General features: G+C 57.7%; 1 protein-coding gene and 1 pseudogene across 2 annotated transcripts in view; both read left to right on the top strand.

Annotated features, from left to right (window-relative positions):
* Phf21b (PHD finger protein 21B) overlaps nucleotides 1–21,572 on the top strand; it is a 60,382-nt gene extending 38,810 nt beyond the window's left edge. For both annotated transcript variants that reach the window (XM_004642395.3, XM_004642396.2), the window contains exons 3-13: nucleotides 4,662–4,754; nucleotides 6,128–6,481; nucleotides 7,783–7,923; nucleotides 11,914–11,965; nucleotides 14,151–14,227; nucleotides 15,212–15,266; nucleotides 16,075–16,097; nucleotides 17,208–17,366; nucleotides 17,643–17,718; nucleotides 17,934–18,037; nucleotides 19,698–21,572. In XM_004642395.3, coding sequence (XP_004642452.1) covers nucleotides 4,662–4,754; nucleotides 6,128–6,481; nucleotides 7,783–7,923; nucleotides 11,914–11,965; nucleotides 14,151–14,227; nucleotides 15,212–15,266; nucleotides 16,075–16,097; nucleotides 17,208–17,366; nucleotides 17,643–17,718; nucleotides 17,934–18,037; nucleotides 19,698–19,916 — 1,353 coding nt within the window. In that variant the 3' untranslated portion in view covers nucleotides 19,917–21,572. The remainder of the gene's footprint in view (nucleotides 1–4,661; nucleotides 4,755–6,127; nucleotides 6,482–7,782; nucleotides 7,924–11,913; nucleotides 11,966–14,150; nucleotides 14,228–15,211; nucleotides 15,267–16,074; nucleotides 16,098–17,207; nucleotides 17,367–17,642; nucleotides 17,719–17,933; nucleotides 18,038–19,697) is intronic.
* On the top strand, nucleotides 1,634–1,930 carry LOC105743706 (annotated as a pseudogene).
* Nucleotides 21,573–22,056: the final 484 nt, after the last annotated feature.

Raw genomic sequence — 22,056 nt, 5'->3', positions numbered from 1 at the left:
GCAAATGCAGGAAAATTTGAAGTTATCTTTGATTTTTATGGCCCTTCCCCCCCCCATTAAAATGCTTAGAGCTGTAAATGTAGTCATCAGGAGCTCATTTATCCTGACAAAAGTGCGGCTATAAAATACCCGGGCACTCCTGAAATAGCCTCTGAGATGATTGTTTCTACGGTATCAATAAATTCCAGCGTGGAGCAGAAAGGTCAGCCCTTGCCAAATAAAATGTCTTTTCAGCTCCTTAATGAGAAGTTTATAAGGATGGGGAGGAACACGCTTGGGGGAAGGTCTTAGAGTGAAGAGAAGCAGAGCGGGGGCCCTAGGAGCCAGGTTGGCCCTGGAGGTGTTCTGGGAAGAAGTCACCATGCCCAGAGGGACATAAGGCCAAGGGAGGCGCTCTGGTCTGCACCTCCATGCTGGCAAGGACCGTGGTGCCTGGGGCTGCAGGCCTGGGAGGTGAAAGCACCTTCTTCCCCAGGACCTGGTGCGAGGGGACCCTGCGCTTGTGGGTACCTCACATAGTGTAGTCACCTCCTGTAGCATGGCAGAGCTGTGGTCCAGACACCTGCTGGGCACGCTGGTTGCTCCCAGCTGCGGTGAGACCGTTAACTGACAGGTCTCCAGGTGACCACGTGCTTCTGGGCTGCTAGAGGAGATGGGACTGGCTAGGTTATCACCCAACGCCTGCACAGTGCCGGCGGCTGTAACAGAAGCCCCATGACGGACAGCGTGAGCAGCAGACACCCACGTCTTACGGTTGTGAAGCCCGGGAGGTACAAATCCAGGTGCCAGATCAGGGCCCCTTGGCAGGTGGGCACCTTCCCATGTCCTCACACTGCAGGTGGGTGGAGAGGAAGGGAGCAGGCTGTGTCCCTGTAAGGGCCCTGAGAAGCACACCAGAAGCCTCAGCTCCGCATTCCATCACTCAGGACCTGGGGTTTTAACTCGTGAACTGAGAGGCACAGACCTTCAGTCCATAGCAGGAAATGCAGTTTCTAAGGAGCCACTGAACTGCCTTCAGAGGCGACGTGCCGCGCTGCACTGCCGTCAGCAGGGAGTGTGAAGCAGCCCGCTGCTGCGCTGCCCCTGGCTGCTTCTGATTTGCCCCTCTAACCTTAGCCGTCCAAGTCAGGGCGCGGCGGTGTCTTACTGCGGTAACTAAATCGCAGTTCAGTTGGGGAAGTGAATTTGCATTTCCAGGCTCATCTGCTTGTTCACTGTACAGTATCTTTTGTAGTGAAGGAGCCGTTCAGTTCTGCCCTTCTGTTTTTAGACAAGTGTTTGTTTTCCAGCTGTTGCATTTGTAGAATTTTTCCCAGGCTCTAGGCAGGTGATTTGCATGTGATCTTTCCCCTGTGCGGCCTGGATCTGCACTCTCTGAGCGCTGTTCTTTCACTCTCAGGAGAAACTTCTCTTGAAGTCTTACTTATTGAGGTTTGTTCATTTGATCCTGTATGAATTACACTTTCATCGTTGTTGTGTCTAACCCCGGTCCAAAGAATTTCTCTTGTTCTTCTAGAATGTTTTAATCTTAGCCTCTACACTTATGTCTCTAGTCAATTTTTTTAACAAATGTGGTCAGTGACAGAGGTTGAAATTCTTTTTTGGGCTCTTTGGTTTCGGAGGCACAAGCAAGATGACAAAGGGAACATCATCCTTTGGAAAGCGTCATAATAAGATGCACACCTTGTGCTGCCGCTGTGGCTCTAAGGCCTACCACCTTCAGAAGTCAACTTGTGGCAAGTGTGGCTATCCTGCCAAGTGCAAGAGAAAGTATAACTGGAGTGCAAAGGCTAAAAGGAGAAATACCACCGGAACCGGTCGAATGAGGCACCTAAAAATTGTAATCGCAGATTCAGGTGTGGATTCCGCGAAGGAACGACACCTAAACCCAAGAGAGCAGCAGCTGCAGCGTCCAGTTCATCTTGAGAATTGCAGCAACCACTCAGAATAAATGCTTTGGTTTTAAAAGATAAAAAAAAAAGAAAGAGGGCTGGTGAGATGGCTCAGTAGTCTAAAGCACCTACTTAGAACAAGCTAAGCTAAGCAAAAGCACAGGGACCGCGGTTCAATCCCCCAGCACCACATGCCAGCCAGCTCTGCCCCCTGGTGGGCTGAACTGGCCACACACAAAATAAATAAATAAATGATTAAAAAAAAAAAAAAAAAAGAAAAAAAAGAAATTCTATTTTGGTTTAGTGTATGGGTGTCTCCTTGTTTGAAAGCCATCTCTCTGCAAGAGACTGCCTTTTCCCTACAGAATTATCTGTCTGCCTTTGCATGAAGTTAACTCACTGTGTGAGTCTGCTCTGGACTCGGTCCTGGGTGCGTTGTGCGGCTGAACACCAGCTCCACACCGGCCTGGCCTCTGCAGCCACGTAGGCCCGAGTCAGCAGCGACTTTTGGCTATTATTTATATTTCTTTCAGAGCTGTTTTGCGTATTTTAGGCCCCTTATTCTACATGTGCTTTTTTTTTTTTTTTTTTTTTTTTGGCGGAACCGGGGATTGAACTCAGGCCCGTGCGCTCGCCAGGGAAGCACTTATTCCACTGAGACGTCTCCCCAGCCCTATGTGCTTTAAAATTATTTCATTGATTTCCACAAGAAAAAAGTCCTGCTGACAGTGTGATTGGGGTTGTGTTAAACTGATAGTCCCGCTTGGGGAGAATCGACGTCTTCGTGGTGAGCCTTCTGCCCCTTGGCGGCTATGATACACCTTCCTTTATTCTGGCCTTTAAATTTTTCTCTCAATAGTATGTTTAGTCTTATACAACTACTGTCATATTTATCTCTAAATATTTTTAATGCCGTTGTAATGGGACTTAGACATTTTAAATTGCTGAATATCAATGGTTGGTAGTATATATTATTCTTATATCCAGCGACCTTGTTAAAGATATGTGTTGTATTGGTTTTAGCTTTTGTTTTTTGCGTCTACTGAGATAAATGCATGATTTTTACCTTTGACTCGTTCCTTTAGCAAATTACACTGATTTTTGAGCAGCGGACCAGCCCTGTACCTGAGTACAGACCTGTTCATGGTATATTCTGCTTTGGACTAGTGTTGGCAATGGTTTGCTAACATTTCTGCTGAGAATGTCTGTGGTGGGTCTGCGTCCCATCAGAGGTTGCTGTGGTGGTCATCATGGCGGGGTCCACGTGGTGTGGGGATCCAGAGCCAGTGACGAGCCCCTCCTAGACTGACTTCTGTCTTCTTCCCTTTGGTTAACCTCAAACTTCCTCTCTTGTTTTTTGCATGTGTCCCAAGCATCCCCTGTCAGCGCCTGTTAGGGTGCGCCCTGCCCGTGCAAGCTCCGCCCCAGGCCCAGCCAGTCAGCGCTTTGCCTGCCTACCTGCTCCCCAAGGGTTCCTGCTGCTCTTTGCAGTCCTCCCGCTCTGAGAAATAAAGAATTTCTCCACGTTTCTCCTGCTTCTCTTCTGCACCAGAGGAAAGAACCTTACACTTGCATCTGTGTTTAAGAGAAAATCTTGCTGATCACTGTGGCCACTGACAGCGTGGCTGGCCCTGGGTGCGAGGCACCTCTCTCCCACATCTCCAGGCTTGTGGGATGCTGACCTGGCCCTGTAGAGCTGCTTCTCCATGGGAAATGTGCATAGTGGTTGCTCCTTCTGTGGGAGCAACACCCCAAACACATCTCTCTTTCACACCCCTGGAATCCCGCGGATGTCATCTCCTTTCTTCTCGCCTCCCTGTGTCCACCACACCACTGTTGTGATTATCCCATCATACACTGGGGTATCTCCTGTAGGGGTGCTGGGATCTGAGGGACCTGTAGGTCACACTCAGGGCATGCCTCTACCAGGAGCCCAGTGGGGATAAAGAATGGATTAAAGCTTCACTGTGGGGCAGAGAAGTATGTGCACGTGTGTGTGTGTGTGTGTGTGTGTGTGTGTGTTGAGCTAGAAAACACTGTCACACCTCTGAATTGAAGAGTCCTCATCCATCTAGGGATGATCGATAAAGATTATAGGACAATGGGCAATCTCACAGATTCCTAAGTAAAAGTAGGAAAATGGGTGACAGAATCCCATCTGGCTGCATAAGACCTTACCAAATGGAGCTAGGAGGATGGTTTTCTAGGAAATCCAATTATTTTTCTTTCTCTTCAGAATTTCTTGGACACACATTACTTTGTGATTTATAAAAGCTCATAAGAAAAGAAAGACTAAGCTACATATGGTAGCACACGCCTGACTTTCTAGCACTGGGGGAGGTTGAGGCAGGAGGGTGGCAAGTTCAAGGCCAGCCTGGGCAACTTGTGAACTTCATGAAAATTTGTCTCAAAATAAAGGCTGAGGATGTCGCTCATTGTGAAAGCCCTTCGTCCGATCCTCACTACTGTGAAAAGGAAAAGGAACAGAAAAGAAAGGGCACACTGCTGTCTCTAGGAGAGCCCTCCGCAGCTCAGCCTGCTGCGCTCAGTGCGGCACATCGGGGCTCAGTGCGGCACATCCGGGCTCAGTGCGCCACATCCGGGCTCAGCGCGCCACTTCCGGGCTCAGCGCGCCACTTCCGGGCTCAGTGCGCCACATCGGGGCTCAGTGCGGCACATCCGGGCTCAGCGCGCCACATCCGGGCTCAGCGCGCCACATCCGGGCTCAGCGCGCCACATCCGGGCTCAGTGCGCCTCTCTGTCCTGCAGGCTTTGGGAAGCATCACTGCAGTGCCTGTCACGGGTCCTCAGGTCAGCTCCTTGCAGAGGTTGGCCGGACAAGGAGCGGCTGTGCTACCTCAGGTAAGTGACGCCAGAGGTCCCAGGGGGTCCACATCTGTCCCCACGGCCTCAGTCCCTGAGCTGGACTCCTGCTGTTCATCTGCATGCGCCTTTGGACAGGTTTCATACAGGGAGGAACCTGGGTGTCTCCAGACAGTGAAAAGTGCCGGCCAGTTCCGTGGCCATGGCCAGAATTTCTCCTCGAATAGAGTAAGCGGGGCTGGCGCAGGTGGCCCAGCAGTGGCCAGGTGGGGCTAAGCACCATCGCTGGACACTGCGTTTCTGTCTTGGGTCACAGTCCAGTGCACTGAAGGAACGCTAGATGGATCGATCAATTTCAGAGGTGGCACAGGGGCCGGTTCTGGGCCAGGCTCTGCCGTGGCCTCCGTGCCTGGCCAGGCCGCCTGGCTCCCAGCTTCTTGGGCTGGAAGCCCCTGAGCACTGGGCGGAGTGCTGACATGGCAGTGCCCTCCCCAAGGCTTGTGCCCCACAGAGCCGCCCACCTCATGTCATTAAAGACGGGACGGAGGAACGTGGGGGTCAGCAGGTGCTGAGGCCGGCACAGCTGCGGGGCCGGCTTGGCAGTCGTACTTCCCATCCCACTGCCTAGGCCGAGGCTTGTGCCTCAGTTTGCCCTCTAGGCATGGCTAGGACATACCCTGCAGCGTGACTGTGCTGGATGCCAGCCCTTGTCATCTTCTTTGAAGAGGATCTCCGGGCTTGGGGTGACCTCCCTTGTGGCTCGAGGTGTGCACTGGGATCTGCTGCCACAGTGGCTGGAGTGACAGGATGCTGGTGACAGCTGACATTTGCTGGGCACCTGCTCACCCACCCCAGCCATACCAGTGGCCCTGTCACCCTAGTATATGCCCCAGGATCATCAGGTGTCCCCAGGGTCACACAGTCCCGCAGGAGCTGAGATTGGGCCCAGGTGGCCTGGCCCTCCCAGTGCGGGCTGCAGTGCCGCTTCATTGTCTCCTGTGGGAGAGTGACGGAGGCATGGACACTGGATGGTACGGCACAGTGGGGTGTTGTTCACAGGACCTCGCCGCAGCCTGGCCCCACCCATGAGAACAGCAGAGCCCCTGACCCAGCCAGCCAGCGGGGCCCTGCCACCGCAATGCCAGGGTGCTTTGTGCTTGGGAACGTGATGCGCTCTCAGGTCCCGCCATTCCATCCTGGGCTATGTTCTATGTGTTGTCCCCCCCAAGCCCATGTCCCTCAGTTAACCCAGTGGGGACCCAGCGTGGGCCCCGAGGTGGTTGGTGTGTGCGCAGCCAGAAAGCCTCTCTCGGGGTCAAGGCCAGAAGTCACTGGTCACCAAGGCCCACCCGCACTTCTGATGTGGACACCTCTGAGCGGTGCCTCTGACTACACACTTGTCCTCTCCTCAGGTTAGGCCAAAGACTCTGATTCCAGACAGCCTCCCCGTTGCCCCGGGCCGGGACCGGCCACCCAAGCAGCCCCCGACATTTCAGAAGGGCACCGTGGTCAGCATCAAGAATCCCAGCCCAGCCCTCCCCACTGCCAACAACACCGTCAGCCATGTGCCAACGCTCGGCAGCCAGCCCCAGGCCCTGGCCGAGCCCCCTGCCATTGCCTCGCCCCTGAGCAGTGCCGGGGTGGCCTACGCCATCATCTCCACCTCTCCCAGCAATGCCGCCGCCGCCATCGCCCCCAGCGCCACCGTGCCCGTGGGCAGTGACAGCATCAAAGTGCAGCCCCTCCTCATCAGTGCCGACAGCAAGGTGAGCACCCGCCGTGGCAGGGGCCATCCGGGAGGGGACAGGTGAAGAGGCCCCGGTGACTGCGGGGATGGAATGGATGGAGGGGTGACAGCCCAAGGTGGGCGAGTGAGTAGCCAGAAGCTAAGGTCTCCTCTGTGTCCCCACACCTGCTGCCATTTCCCCTCTGTAGCCTGTTTCCCCGCCCAGATGTTGGAGCTCCATGTCCACTCTCGCCCCACCAGCAGTACCCAGAAGGATTCCCAAAGCTCACAGGGTCAGGGTCGGATGGCAGGTTCCCCCAGATGGCGCCTGGCCGTACCTGTGTCCCCACAGCCCCACCCCTGACCTCGTAGGTGTGGAAAGGCCACTTGTGCTGGGTTCCTTGGATCAGCAACACAGTCTTCCCACTGCCCCAGCCCATCTTGGCTCCAGGAGGTCTGAGGCCCTTTTCTCTGTTGAGGAATTTAATGCTTTTTTCTTGGGAGCATAATAAAGGAGCGTTTGGCTTTCTCGTATACCGAGCGGGGGCAGCAGGAGAATTTGATGGCTGGAAACGTGATACAAAGAACTACACACTTCCCTTAAGCCCGCAGGAAAACGCATTTTCCTCTTCCGGCTTAGAAGCCTCCAATTGCTACCTCAGCCTTTGGGAAATAAACCCCAAAACCATTCAGGGTGCCCCTGGCTGGGCTGGCCTGGCTGGCTGCTCCTGCTAACTTCCTAGAAGTGTGAAAAGGACCAGCTCTTTCTTGACCCCTTGTCCAGAATAGAGAAATGAAGTCGTGGGGGTGCAGGAGGAGGAATGGCTGGGGAGAGGCGGCTTTCATCGCCTCGGGGCTCCTGCCCACCCCACCTGGGGCATCTGGGGTGCGTGCCCAGAGCCCTCTGGCCCCAGGCGTGGTGGGAGTGGCCCAGTCCCTCTGCTTCCTGAGCTGAGGTCTCAAGCAAGGAACAAGTCTGAGCCTCATACCTCAGTTCAGCTGCATTTGGGTTGGAGGTAAAGAGCCCAGCCTGCCTGCAGTGGGCGTTGGTGTGGTTCAGGCAGTGAGGGGGCTTTGTTCAGGGGGACCTCCCTGAGTCCACACAGTGGTGAAACTGGGGTGCAGGATTTGAACCCAGGGCTTCTTGCTCCCAAGCCCTGGCCTGTCGTGTGCAGACACTCACAGAGCAGGAGGGACAGTTGGGAGGCACAGCTCTGGTCACCACAGCTGTACCTGCTCGTGCGGCACCTGTTGGTGTGCACCTGCTGGTGTGCACCTGGGCCCCTGCCCACCCAGCACCCACCCTCCCAGCCCTGCCTCTCACCCCTCAACGCCTCCCAGGTCATCATCATCCAGCCTCAAGTGCAGACACAGCCCGAGAGCTCAGTGGAGCCCCGGCCGCCCACAGAGGAGCCATCTCCGGGAGCTCAGGCCACCAAAAGGAAGAAGGAAGACCGAGCCCCGAACCAGGAGAACCCTGAGGTAGGTGGCCCCTGCCCAGGGCCCAGGCTGTGGGTCAGCATAGTGCAGGAGCTGCTGGGCTGTGGGGTGATCCCTGTACCAAGGGGGCAGCAGCCATCTGGGTCTCACCCGAGGAGCCACCTCACAGCTGCCTGGCCTAGGGATAGTGGGATGAGCGGGTGTCACAACAGTGTGGGCCAGTGGTCAGTGCAGTGTCCAGCCTAATACCTGGGCAGGTCGCCTGTTTCCGCATCCGTAATGAAGCAGAAAGACCTCCTTTGTCAGGGGCCAAAGAAGTGGGGACAGTGGGCTGTAAGGGCTGTTGTGACACCTATGGATGGTTGCACAGTTGTAGGCGGTGGCCGCGTAGGGGTTCCGGCCATATCAGGCGGCTGTCCTCGTGCTGCGCTGACATCCTCAGATGCTGTCCCCTCATGTCCAGGTAGCCTGCTCCCTTGCTCAAGGCTTCTCCTGACTGTGGAGGCCTCGCCCATCCTCTGCCCTCTGCTCACCCTGCCCTGGGTTCCTGAGCGCCTGCCCATTCTGTCATGATGCACGTCTCCTTGCTGACCAGTGAGGGACAGATGTGGTCCTCATCCTAGGGAAGGTCACTGCCATGGACAGCAGGCAACTGTGAGGGACGGCAGCGTGGGCTACAGGTGCCCAGTGTAGCGGAGGCGCAGATGAGGTCGAGGGAGGGGAGAGGGCTGGACTTCCTGCAGTGGCCTGGAGGGGACAGAGGGGACACAGGGTCAGCAGAGGCCAGGGAACAGCACAGGCAGGAGGCAGGGGTTGGGACAACAGGCAGAGGGTCCTGTGGCACTGTAGTGCTGGCAAGGGTTCTGGCCACCCCGGGGCTCTGCTGGCTGTCGGAGCACAGTGGTGAATATGTGTGGGAACCTCTAGGTCCAGCGTTAGGACAGAAGTTGGAGCCTCATTGTGGAAGATCTGGACACCGGTGGCCAGGGTGGGACCTCACTCCATAGGTACTACTGTTTGATTTTTTTTTTTTTTTTGGTGGAACTGGGGATTGAACTCAGGCCCTTTCGCTTGTCAGACAAGCACTTATTCTACTGAGCCATCTCCCCAGCCCACTCCATAGGTAATGAAAGCCAGTGATGTCCTTGAGCAGGAACACGACTGGAGACTGTCCTTGGCATGTGCACGAGGCCTGTGCGGTCAGCTGCTGATGCGGCCCCACTTCCCTAATGGGACAGTCAGTTCTCTCCTGTGGGCAATGCCTGAGCCCTGCTGTGTGCTCAGGGAAGCCCCGTGCTGGCTCAGTGCGCCCTGCTGTCCTTCCTTGAGGTCTTGCTGCACCCTCAGCCTTCTGAGGGGTCTCCAGGTGGATACACTTTGTGCTCCCAGCATGTATCTGGTCAATTATCATGCATTTTTACAATTAGTATAATTATAGCTAACTGCATAATTAGCATAAATACAGTAATGACTTCCACAGAGTTTGTAGTTATGACCCACCCTAGTGTAAGTGCTTTTATTAAAGTTTCTTCCAAAGAGGATGGAGGGGTGACACACACAGACCTGCCCGGCGTCGTCCCTGTTAGACCCAGGAACCTCCCTGCAGAGCCAGGCTGAGGCTCACAGTCACTGGGGAGACACTGGTTTTTGTAGGGAAGTGGAAAATGCCACTATCGAGACAGGACATTTCTGCAACCCAGTGTGGTGGGCACCTGGCTGGCCTGTGCCGCCCGGAAGTGCTCGTGTGGCGTGGCCATGGCCCTCACGGCAGCCCATTGTGAGGTGGCTGCTGCTTAGAAGACTCTTAGGCTGGGAGGGAAGCGGGGAGAGGGACCCAGTGATCCCCAAAGAGTCATTTATTCCTCAGAACCAGGCTGTGCTGGGAGATGCTTGTGTGGGCTGCAGCAGGCTTTGGTCACACACCAGTGACAGGTCGGAGGAGCCTGCCCCTCACACGGCTGCACAATCTCAGCAGCCCCTCCGGGAAGCCCCGGTCAGTTCATTTGCATTTTCCTCATATATTGCACCACGAGCTCTAAAAATGCCTCTTCCAGGCGGCATATTCCTGCCTATTCACATGGTGGGTGCTGAGCTGGCGTCACCAAGGGCCACCAGCCCTGAAACACCAGAGATCCTGGGAGAGCCCTGAGAACAGCCAGGAGCTGCCATCCACAGCGGCCTGGAAGATTGCCCAGGCTGCAAGAAGCTGCTGGCATTCACAGCCCAGGGGTTAGCCCTAGAAGAGCCACGCTCTGCCAAGTCTCGATTCCTGTCCACACCGAGCAAGACCTCACAAGCAACAGGAACATCTTGGAAGCCTCCATGGGGACCTCCACTTTTAAGACCCTGAAAAGGAGATGAGACATCATGACAGTTGTCAGCAGGTTCGGGAACCAGCCCAGGTCTGACCCCTACATGATGTGGGGCTGAGAATCCACGCTAGGTGGTGACAGAAGTCACACCCACCAGAGTTGGACGCTGCATCCAGGCTGCTGGACCTGGAGCCTGCTGTCCCCACCCACAGCTGGGGGACTGGAGCACTCACTTCTGCCTCTGACCAAGTCCAAGTCCAGCAGGGCTCAGGATGGTCCTGACCGCGCCCCTGGGATCCCAGTGCTGAGTTTCCACTCCCTGCTCCCAGTCCTTCCTCCACATAGAGACGTGGGGTCTGTGTGTATACGTTCCCGTTTACTTCCTGCCTAGGGGCTGCAGGGCTGGCCTCTTCTCTGCTCCCTACAGCTGAAAGATATGAAACCATCACAGGAGAGACCAGCAGGGGCTCACACTCAGAGCAGGGCAGCCCATGGTGTCCCTGTCCTGTCCATGTGGCCAAGTGGCCCGGAAGTGATTTACGAGCCGGGGGTAGTGAATGGCAGCCCGGGCTGCCTGCTCTTTTTAGGTAAGCTGGTGAACCTGGACCCAGGACCCCCATTTCTAGAAATAGGGTCACTCCAGCTCATACACCTTGCAGCACTGAGTCTTACTATCTCTGCTGCTGCTGCTGCTTTTTTTTTTTTTTTCCCTGGTGGCCTGAAGATTCCTTGAGGGCATTTCTGGTTTCCTGTGAGAAACGGGGTTCGAACCAGAGCATCTTGAGCCTGACTGCTTTGTTTAGCAGGCACTTAAACAGCTGAGCTAATGCGCAGGCCCCCTATCTCTGCTTCTTGTACTGTGCTGACACTTTTACAAAGATGATTCTAGAAAAATGTGAAATAAAAGCTTCAGTCTCCATCTTGAAAGGACACCCAGGGACCATAGGAAAGCGTGCAGCACCGAGACACAGGGCGCAGGCCCTCAGCAGGGAGCAGGGAGGTGGCCTCTGATGAGTCCCAGAGTGCGGGAGGGCAGTGCCAGAGGGATGCAAGAGCCAGGAAGTGACCCTGTCCCTCGGCACCCTGGGTCCAGGGGGACAGCCGCAGAGGGTAGATGCAGGGAGGCCCTCCTGGCTGGGAGCAGGAGCCAAGGGGCTGGCGTGGCAGGTGGCGTGCGCCAAGTGGCATATGCAGTTTGCCAGCCCTTTGGGAAGTCAGAGCAGACCGAAGTGCTGTCACGTTTAGATCTACACAGATGGTGATGGGAATGTGCAGATGGAAAGGTCCAGGAGCCGCAGACTCCAGAGGACAGGACAAGTGCAGCTCACTATTGGGCTTGGGCGTTCACAGGTGCTCAGTTTAGAATTCAGTAAGTAAGCAGTAATGAAGAGCAGTGACAGGGCCTGCGGTACAGTGCGATCTGACCGTGGCGGTGACTGTCCTGTGTGCGCAGTATGTCTTTTAAGTGTACAGGAGATGTGTGCTTTCCCGGGCTTTTGGGGGAGCCCTCCTCAGTTCCAAGGGACCCTCTAACTGGAGCTACCAGTGGCCTTGGAGAAGCCTGGTTGCCCAGCACTTCCTGGGCACTTTCGTGGCATCTGGAGCGGTGGCTGGTAGCTGGAGCATCTGGAGCCCTAGCCCTGCAGTCACCTTGGACAGATGGCTGGTTCTGGTTGGGGAACAGTCAAGACCACCCTAACTCTACCCTTTCCTCCTGCAGAAAATCGCCTTCATGGTAGCACTCGGCCTGGTCACGACAGAGCACCTAGAAGGTAAGGGATGGGCGCTGGCCTGGGGCAGGGGCTGAAGCAGTTGGCTTGAGGAGTTGTGGGTCAGGTGGCCTCCTCCCTGGAGCTGTGCCTCATGCACTGCAGGATGGGTGGCTGTCACCAGAGGCAGGTGGGACGGAGAGGGCTTCCAGCTCTGTGCTCTGGGGCTGCACGAACCCTCTTTGTCACTTCCTTGTTTCCATGAAGGGGACTCATGGGTCCCTGTCCCCGCCCTGAAGGTAGCACAGTGAAGTAATGGGAGGCAACTACCTGTCTATTTCTGTCATTTACAAACTATGAGAGCTGGGCACCATGTGGCATCAGTGAGTGGGCCTGACCTGTGTACCTTGGGTCACAGCGCACACACCAGTAGCTGTGGAGGTGTCAGTTTGTTGGGGTGGATAGACCAGTGTGACTCTGAAGGTGCTGTTTGACCTACCAGTGAGGGCAGGCTCATCAGCCAGGGAGCACAGGCCCGGCCTCTCGTTCACATCAGGGTAAGGAGCTGAGGTCAGAGACGTCGACTCACCTGCCCAGGGCCACACAGCCAGACTCCTGCCCTGCTAAAGACATTCCACAAAGTGGATGCCCAGGTGCCCCTGCACACTGAGGCTTGCCTGGTTTGCATTTCCTAAAGCCAGGACAGAGCCGGGCACAGTGGTACACACCTGTCACCCAGGCTTTGGGAAGATGAGCCAAAAGGACCCCAAGTTAAAGCCATGCTTGGGCAACTAAGGGCTGGGGATGTAGCTCAGCGTGAAGGCCCAGTTCCATCCTTAGTGACACAAGACATAAATGAAAGTGGGATAGGGAGGCATGAACTGAGAGCCGGTGGAGCTTGGTGGGCCCGCGAGCTCCAACATAAGGTCAAGTGAGACGTGTGGGAGGGCAGGAGACCCAGCCGGGGCCACGCAGCCCCCAGAGCTCAGCTGAGGTCAGCTGGGAGGTGGCCCGGCCCTGCCACAAGCCTCTGAGGAAGCAGCCTGTGCCCTTCCTGGTGCCCCTGCTGCATGGCAGCAGCTAGGCAGTGTGGGCTATAGGTGCTGTGGAAGCTTATCTGAGTTACTCTCCCGCTGCTGGGTCATAGTAATGGACACCCGTGACCCGAGGGATGCATGGATTAACTGACTCGTGCTTTACGCAGACGCAGCCCGTGTTTGGCTGGCTGTGGGGCAGGAGTGTGGTGGCGGAAGGGGACCAGCACCAGAGGAAAAGGCCAGGGATCAGACGTGCAGTTCCGAGGCCACACCCCATGCCCATGTGCGCACACCCAGAAGTGTGCCTCATGACGCAGTAACGCGTCCCCACTGCACTTATGCCCTCAAGTTGACCTGAGGTTCCTTCTGTCCCCAGCTTGCCTTTGCAAACCGTTCTGAAACTGACCTTGGAGCATGGAAACTGTGGGATGGTGGGGGCGGAGTGTGGGACAGAGGCCTTGTCGGGGCCCTGGCCAGTTGGGTGACACGGGCGACTCCTTCCCCATGCCGAACCACTTCCTCCTCATTTCCAGCGGAAGGATAGTGCGCCCTGGCACTGCAGAGGCGGGAGGCAAGTGGCTGTTTTTATGAACAGTCCTCACTTTGAGCACTTTCCTTGCCCCCGCGTACCCCCAGTGTTGATCTGGGCCTTCTCTTCCCCCAGGGAGGCCTGGGGTGCCTCCCCGGAAGCCCACAGTACAGTGCTGGAAAGGCTGGTAGAGAAGGGACGGCTGCAGGGGAGAGGAGAAGGTGGCAGGCAGGCAGGCAGCCACCGGCAGAGGCAGGCTGCAGGTCCACCCAGCAGCAAGGGGCAGGGCGAACAGGGCAGGGGAAGGTCTTCAGCCCCGCAGCACACGTTCCCGAGCTCGGGTGGGTGTGCCAACACCTGCAGGCTGCCTAGGGCGAGGGCTGCCGAGTGCCCAGGACGCCACGGCTGGCCCAGCCGGAAGGAAGCCAGAGCCCCTCTGCAGCCAGCCAGGCTGGCATCGTCGCATTACCACTGCTGATGCCGTCCACGCACCCCACGAGAGGGCCACGCGCTAGCTACTGTCACGAGGCTGGGGGTGAGGGGTGACGCCTGGGGGCTCCACTTTGTCCTGGCTGCTGCAGGGCAGGGGTGCCAGACAGATGGGGGGCTGGGGCTGTGCTCAGGGCTGCCTAGGGGCTCCCTGCAGGAGGGAGCCAGTAGCCACTGTGCCTTTGCCTTCCAGAAATCCAGAGCAAGCGCCAGGAGCGAAAGCGGAGGAGCACCGCCAACCCCGCCTACAGCGGCCTCCTGGAGACCGAGGTGGGGACTGGTGGTTGGGTGTGCGTGGGAAAGATGGAGATGAGGAAGCTGCCGGCCGAGTCCCTGTGGAAGCCGTCCTGCGGAGGCTGTGGATGGGGCTGCCCCAAGCTGTGGGCGCACTGAGGGTCACACCTGGTGCATCCCCACTTCCAGGGCCCCTGAGGCCTTGTGCCCAGAGCTGCACTTGGAGGGGCTGCGAGCATATGCAGTGTGGACAGGTTCCTCGTCCCACCCTGACATAGGATGTCTGTCCTTCCTGGGGACAAAAGTGGGGAGCTGGCAGTGACCTGGGTTGGGAGCCCTCGGAGCAGGCCAGGCTGGGGCCAGGGACCCCAAGATGGCCCGGCCCGGTACCCACCACTCTGATCTCATAACCAGCCCTGGTCTGTCCACCTGCAGGGGGCACCCTGGCTCCAGACAAAGGTGCCCCTGGCGCTGGGCTGCCCCACACTTAGCCCAGGGCCTCGCAGCAGGCTGGATAGGACTTTAAAGGTTGACGTACCAGGCAAGAGGGTCCCTCCTCACCCAAAGCGCATCCCTACTCCAGTGTTCCACTGTCCCGACACTTGGGTGAGGTGTTACAGACTCACATGTGAGCCCAGTTTCCTGGTGCACCTTGGTTCCTGCCCATCCGCGCACCTACGGGGGGCAGCTGAGCCCAGAGGAAGTCTTCTTGCCCTTTTTAGTTAAAGCCCAAGGGGTAGGAAGGGCTGGGACACCCCAGGCTTGCGCTCTGAGGGGTCTGGTGGGAGAAGAAGTGTCACTCCTGGGGACAGAGACCAGTCAGGCGCTTGGCTCCGTCTCTTGAGCTTGCGCCAGGAAAGAGGCTCTCTGGGAAGGATGCGGTGCCCCTGAGTGTCACCTGCCCTGCTCCTGCCTGGCATGGGGACCCCCAGAGGGAGCTGTGCCCTCGAGTCTGGAAGGGGCAGTGTCCTGAGGAGAGATTCTGGACGCATGGTGAGTGGTTGCTGTTTGTGCCCGCAGCGGAAGCGGCTGGCCTCCAGCTATCTCAACAGCCCCCTGTTCCTCGCAGCACGAGGTAAGTGGCAGTGGTAGCGAGGGACAGGGCTGGTGAAACTGGGCTGCAGGGTGCTGGGCCACCTGGTAGGATCTGGCTGGGTGGGTGGGGAGGACAGGGGCTGAGGAGCCTGAGCACAGCTGTGCAGCCTCTGCCTGTGGGGTACCGTCTGGGGGCTCCTGAGCTCCCACCTCTGTCCTGTGCCTGCCGCAGGCAATAAAGGGCCAGGCTTGTCCCAGGGACCTGGCTTCTGCTCCACTTGTCCGCTGAGTACTAGGGCAATGGGCTGAGGCCACCAGAGTTTTCAGAGGCCCCTCTGCTCTCGGCCAGCCTCACTGGGCCTTGTGGCCCCCAGGAGACACACTGCACACACAGCAGGGGTTTGTTTGTTACTGTCTGTTAGAAAAATACATAAAAGTACAAATAGCTCAGCCTCTCCCTGGCCTGGTTTCCTGGACTACAGCACAGGCTGTACCTGCTCTACCTCAGAGCCTAGTGCCATTGGGTGGGCTGCTCAGTGCTTAGGGCAGCCATTTCTGTGACCCCTAAATGTCCTTAGATACCATGTTGTGGAGTGAGGGTGGGTAAAAGCTGAACACCCAGCCCTGAGGGGTCCCTGGAGCAATGGGTCCCTTCTCCACCCTCCTCATAGCTCTGGCAGGGAGCTCCTGTCACACCCTGAGTGGAGACCCAGTCTCTTCTGGGACCCTGTGACACTCCCAGCATTCCCTGCAGAGAGAACCCTGCCACACCAGGCTTTCTGGGCCCAGGCTGGCCCTTTGCTCCTCCCGCACCCACTAACCTGTTCTCGCCCTTCTCCTTGTGCCAGCCAATGAGGACCCCTGCTGGAAGGTACGTGCCCGGCTCACCCTGGGGGCGGAGCATGCTCTGTGCTGTGCAGGAAGGTCGCCTCTGGGCAGGCCTGGCCCGGGCATGGGGCCCAGGGCCTTCAGCACCGCCCTAGGTGCCAGGAGCTCCCACTCACGCGGCAGAGCCAGGCATTGCCCCAGGGAGCCTCCCTGCCCCGTGTTGAGGGGACCAGACTCCAGGAGCCGCAGAGGCCCTCCTCACTGCTTGCTTCTGCCCTGGCTGCGCAGCTCGCTGTGTGGTCCTGGGCAGAGGTGGCCCTGAGGGCTCACCCCACACACCCGTCTGACCTCTATGATCCTGTGCTTTGCGACCCACACACACCTGTCCCTGTGTGCCTTGACTTAGACTGTTCGCAGCCTGGTTGGTGTCCAGGTGTGGCCCTGGGACTTACTGAGTCTGTTCTTACCCAGTTTCTGATCTCATTCTGAAGGGATGTCCAGGCCCTGCGTGCTTGTACTGGCCAAGCCACTGAACAAATCAGTGAGGTCTGCAGACGGTGGGTCACACAGGGCTGTGAACTCCCTGTCACAGGGGCCCCCGACACATAGCTGCTGGGAGGTGCCAATGCCTGGCAAGGTGGCCAGTGCCCTCAGCCCTGCCACGGGGCCACACAGTGATGGGGCACTTGGCACACTCCTGTTGAGTCCTGCAGCGACCACGTGGTAGTCATCATCCATGTGACAGACACAGACCTGGGTGGCACTTACAGTGCCAGACTGAGTGTAGAGGGACGAGCTGCTGAGGGTCGTGGGCAGCTCGTGCTGGGCACAGCCGTGCTGCAGGCCTCAGCAAGCCAGAAAGAGTCTTGCTTGCCGGTCCAGCTCCCAGGGTAGGACGCACACAGGCTGTCCTCTGGGCCACAGCGGAAGCCCGTCCTCACCCCTGGAGCCCAGCCTCACCATGGAGCATCAGGACACGGGGTCAGGCCTTGGGGACTTGCTTGGTCAGCAGGCCCTGGTTGGTGCCCAGAGTCCTGTCCTTCAGGTCACCATGGCTGCTGCTGGGGCACAGACGCTTCCGACACTGTCCCCCTGCAGGACCTGCCCCCGGCGCCCCACCCTGAGCCTAACCACAGCCTCCCTTCTCTTCCAGAGCGAGCTCGTGCGTGATGAGTACTGTGTGGCCTGCAAGCGGGGTGCCAACCTGCTGCGCTGCGGCGCTTGCCCGGGGGCCTACCACCTCGGCTGCCTGCACCCGCCCCTCAAGGCGGTGCCCAAAGGCGGGTGGCTGTGCCCCAAGTGCCAGCAGAAGGTCGGCGTCCTGGGCGGGCACCACCCTGGGCAGGGCAGGGAGGGCAGAGGCAGGTGACAGGAGGGCCTTGGGTGCAGCTACATTCGACCCTTTGGGTGGGGCCTTGTCCTGCAAATGGGGAGGCGGTGCTTAGCCACGTCCCCGGCCTCAGCTTGGCAGGGAGACCCAGAAAAATATTTTCTGGGATGCAACTTGGGTCAGGGGCTGACAGTCAGGCACGCCCCATCCCGCAGGACATAGGACCTGTCTGCCCTCTCACTTCCCCTGTGCCCCCAGGCCTTAAAGAAAGACGAGAGTGTACCCTGGACTGGCATGCTGGCCATCGTGCACTCCTACGTCACCCACAAGACGGGTAAGGCACCCCCTCCCTTCCCACTGCAGCTTTTGGGAGCCTGGGTGGGCCCAGTCCTGGGCGGGGCATTTGCACTACTTCTTGTTCCCTGAACCCGCCGGAGGCACTGGCCCTGAAGGAACACGGCTCAGGCTCTGTCGGGGCCTCCCCCACCTCGCGTCCTCTTGGCCACTGCTTATCTGGCCTCTCAGCGGGCCTGGTCCCCTCTCTTCTAGTCAAAGAAGAGGAGAAGCAGAAGCTGCTGCAGCGAGGCAATGAGCTGCAGAGTGAGCACCAGCAGCTGGAAGAGCGGGACCGCCAGCTGGCCTCAGCCATGCAGGTGCGTGCGGGCCGGGTGGGCGCGGCCTGAGGGCCTGAGCCGAGCCTCCGTCCACTCCCGCAACTCCGGAGGAGGTGGCATGGCCCGGGGAGTGCATGGGAGGGGGATAAGGCTCTGTGATGAGTTGGACAGATACTGATCAAGCAATTAGAGACATCTGGGGCTTCTCTGAACCTCAGTTTCTTCCTAATGTAAAAAAAATGCTCTGTCAGGTGTTAATAAACTAACTGGTGGAGATTAGGGTGGGGATGGCTAGATTGATGATCTTCATGTGGTGACTGATGGCCAGGGTGGTGATGTGGTGATAGTGGTGGTGGTGGTGATGGCGGTGGTGGTGGTGGGGATTGATGGCCTGGGTGGTGATGTGGTGGTGGTGGTGGTGGTGGTGATTGATGGCCAGGGTGGTGATGTGGTGATAGTGATGGTGGTGGTGATGGCGGTGGTGGTGGTGGGGATGATGGTGATGGTTGTGGTGACAGTGGTAGTGGTGGTGACGGTGGTGGTGGTAGTGGTGATGGTGGTAGTGATGTTGGTGGTAGTGGTAGTGGTGATGGTGATGTGGTGTTGGTGTTGGTGGAGATGATAGTGATGGTGGTGGTGGTGGTGGTGGTGGTGGTGGTGGTAATGGTAAAGGTGGTGGTGGGGCTGGGGAGATAGCTCAGTAGAATAAATGCTTTCCTGGTAATGGTGGTGGTGTTGGTGAGGATGATGGTGATGGTGGTGGTGGTTGTGATGGTGGTGATGGTGGTGGTGACAGTGGTGGTGGGGATGATGGTGACAGTGGTGACGGTGGTGGTGCTGGTGGTGGTCGTAATGGTGATGTGGTGGTGGTGGGGATGATGGTGATGGTGGTGACGGTGGTAGTAGTGCTGGTGCTGGTGGTGACGGTGGTGGTGCTGGTGCTGGTGACAGTGGTGCTGGTGATAGTGATGGTGGTGGTGGTGACGGTGCTGGTGATGGTGGTGGTGGGGATGATGGTGGCAGTGGTGGCGGTGGTGGTGGTGATGCTGGTGGTGGTGGTGATAATGACGGTGGTGATGGTATTGGTGATGGTGGTATGGCTTGTGATGGTTTTAAGGATGATGCCCATCACTGGTGACTGGTGGTGGTGGTGGTGGTGGTGGTGGTGGTGGTGGTGGTGGTGGTGACAGTAACCATGATGGTCGTGGTGATGGTACTGGTGGTGATGGAGATGAGGTTCTGGTGTTCATGGTGCTGGGCACTGTAATACAGTGTCTCTTTCAACCCTCTCCATAGCTCTAGGAAGAAACAGATTTTCCATGGTGGTTTGTAGACAGCTGGAGGGAAGCTGCTGTTGGCTAGCAGCAGGCCCCATGGCCTGATGGACTATTGCTGCCAAAGGCATAGCCTAGAAGAAGGTGGGAGGAGAGAGAGGGGAGTTGGCTGCCAAGCCCAAGGGCCTTGTGGCTGCCGCAGGAAACAGAAAGAGAGAAGTGGCTGCTGTGAGGGGACATCCTCTTGCTGCTGCCAGCGTGCATGTCTTGTAGGCAGAGAAAAGCTCCCCACGGGTCTGCCATTTCCTCCCGTCTTGCTGCCACTTGGGGCAGTGGAAAGGAAGGGCCCTGGGAGGAGGGCGGGCCTGACCGAGCTCCCCAGGCTGCGTTCTGCTGCATTCTGAATCCCTCTCTTCCCTTGACAGAAATGCCTGGAGCTTAAGACCAGCCTGCTGGCCCGACAGAGGGGCACCCAGTCTTCCCTGGACCGCCTCCGGGCCCTCCTGAGACTGATACAGGGCGAGCAGATGCTCCAGGTCGCCATGACGACCATGAGCCCCACCCCCCTGCTGGCCGGGCCCTGGACCAAGCCCTCAGCTGCTGCCATGCGCTCCACCCTCCAGCACCCCCAGGACCACAAGTGACCACAGAGACCTGTCTTTGTGCCCACGGAAATTACTGGGACCCTGCTCATGTGACCTCGGGGTTCTGTCGGCCTTAATTCATATATTCTATGAATTCAGACAAAAAAACAGAGAACCAAGAAGAGAAGGGAGAAGGAGCTGGGCAAGCAGCCTGAGCCATGACAGGGGAGGGGAACCCTGCGCCTTCCCCATCCAGGGACTCCTGGACGACAGGTGGGGTCCAAGCACAGGTGGCCCCATCCTCGGGTGCCCCTTCCGGCTCTCCCCACAGCCCCACCCACACTTGCGGGTGGGAGGCTGCACTGGAGGTCGGACGCAGCAGGCTGGCTCTGCCGGGCCTGCAGGGTCACCTCGAGCCTCCTGCTTCCAGGGCGAGCAGGGCGCGTTAGCTGAGTAGTAGGGTAGTTGGGCTGGGCGTGGCAGGAGAAGAGGGTAGCAAGCTAGGTAGTCCTCCAACGCCCGCCCTCAGGCCGCCGGGGTTCCCTGCCTGCCTTCCCAGCGCCACATTGTCAGTATTACTAGGTTGAGACGCAGCTCTTGAAGTGGAAAGCCGCCGCCCAGCGCCTTTTTGGGCTCACATTGCCGCTCCTCGCTGTGTTTCCCTCGCAGGGTTTTTGGGCAGGGCGGAGCTGCCGCTGCGCGGAGGTGCCGCCTGCTGGCTTCCGTTTCGGGCTGAGCCATTCAACTTACCATGGGAGCCTTTTCCTCTCTGCTTCCCGGAAGCCGCTAAGTATTCCAGTCCTCTGTTCTTGCCAGTACAGTCGCGATGCCAAAAAGATAACTTTACATTTTTGTATGGCATTTTTAGTTGTGAGGAATTTAATGTGCGGGGGGCTCCTGCTCCCTTCTCTGCCTCTGGTGGTCTCTGCCCTGTGGTGTGGCGAATGCCGCACTCCCTGCAGGCCTGGTCACCCCAAGACTGGGTGGGTTTTAAAAGCTGGGGTGCAGAGTGGGGAGAAAGGACAGGCTGCAGCTTTGGGATGGCCCGGCGTTCGGGGACTTGAGGGTCCTCCAGCCTCTCCCCAGGCCTCCCTCTTCCAGTCGGCTCTTCCAGCTCACCATGCCCACCAGCTTCTTGTCCCCTGCTTGGGGGCACAGCACAACAAGAAAAGCGCCCAGGAGCCCGGGGCTGCGCCCCAGCGTATCACATGGTGCCGAATTGCATTGAACACACGTGCGCGTGTGTGTGTGCACGCGCGCGTGTGTGTGCTTTGCAGCCCGGCCCCAGACACGCACGCATGCACACAGACTGCCACGCGGTCCCTCTTGTCATTTCCACGACTCCGGGAGAAACTGTGCTGTACGATACAGATCTATTTTAATACACTCAACACTGGGTTGAACAAGATTTTTATATTTTATTGATGAACAAAGTGAGCCGCGTGAGGCCCACATCTTATATATTGGTTATTCTCGATGCCAATTATGCATTCCTGCGAGACTTGCGACCTAAATGTCTTCAGGTTCCTCTTCTGTTGTTTGTTTTTCTTCTTGGATGGATTGAATTAGAACTTTTCAAAATGTCACGGGAGGGTGTGGAAGGTTGGACCCGGGAGGGGTAGCTGCCGACGTGTCTTGAGACTTAGTTTTTTGGACCAAGGAGGACCGTCCAGTGGATAGTGAGGATAGAGAAAAAGTGTTTGTCCTAAATATGCCGATGTAGTTTTCCTTCTGTATGATGCATTAAACTTGATTGATGATTTTAAGGCCCCTGGTGTCTGTGCCTTCGATGGAGAAGCCCTGGGTAGCCCCAGGGGACAAAGGGTGACCCGGAATGGAGGGCCTCCTACACCTCGCCAAGAAAGGGAGGGACGAAGGTAAAGAATAGCCAGCCGTGCCTCCACACCAGCCACCACGCAGGCCCCAGAAGGGGCAAGCAAAGCCGGTAGGACCCGGGCTGCTGGTAGAAAACGCTGTCAACTACCTGCTCTGTGTTCCTGGCAGCAGGGCACATGCGCCCCGCCGCCTGCTCAGGGAAGCTCCGTGGTGTGGACAGAAGCAGTGAATTTACGTTTCTTAAATGTATGATAATGAAAGACCACGAGGCCCCGCAAATCCTGCCCCTTGCCTTGAGTGCACTCCTGCCTCGGCTCTGCACTTCCTGCAGCAGCTCTGGGGTCCTCTTTCCTGGGTGTCTACG

Source organism: Octodon degus, unplaced genomic scaffold, assembly GCF_000260255.1.
Source record: "Octodon degus isolate 3935 unplaced genomic scaffold, OctDeg1.0 scaffold00153, whole genome shotgun sequence".
NCBI classification, from domain to species: Eukaryota; Metazoa; Chordata; class Mammalia; order Rodentia; family Octodontidae; genus Octodon; species Octodon degus.
The sequence above is the reverse complement of the archived record's forward strand: the minus strand, read 5'-3'. Positions and strand labels throughout refer to the sequence as shown.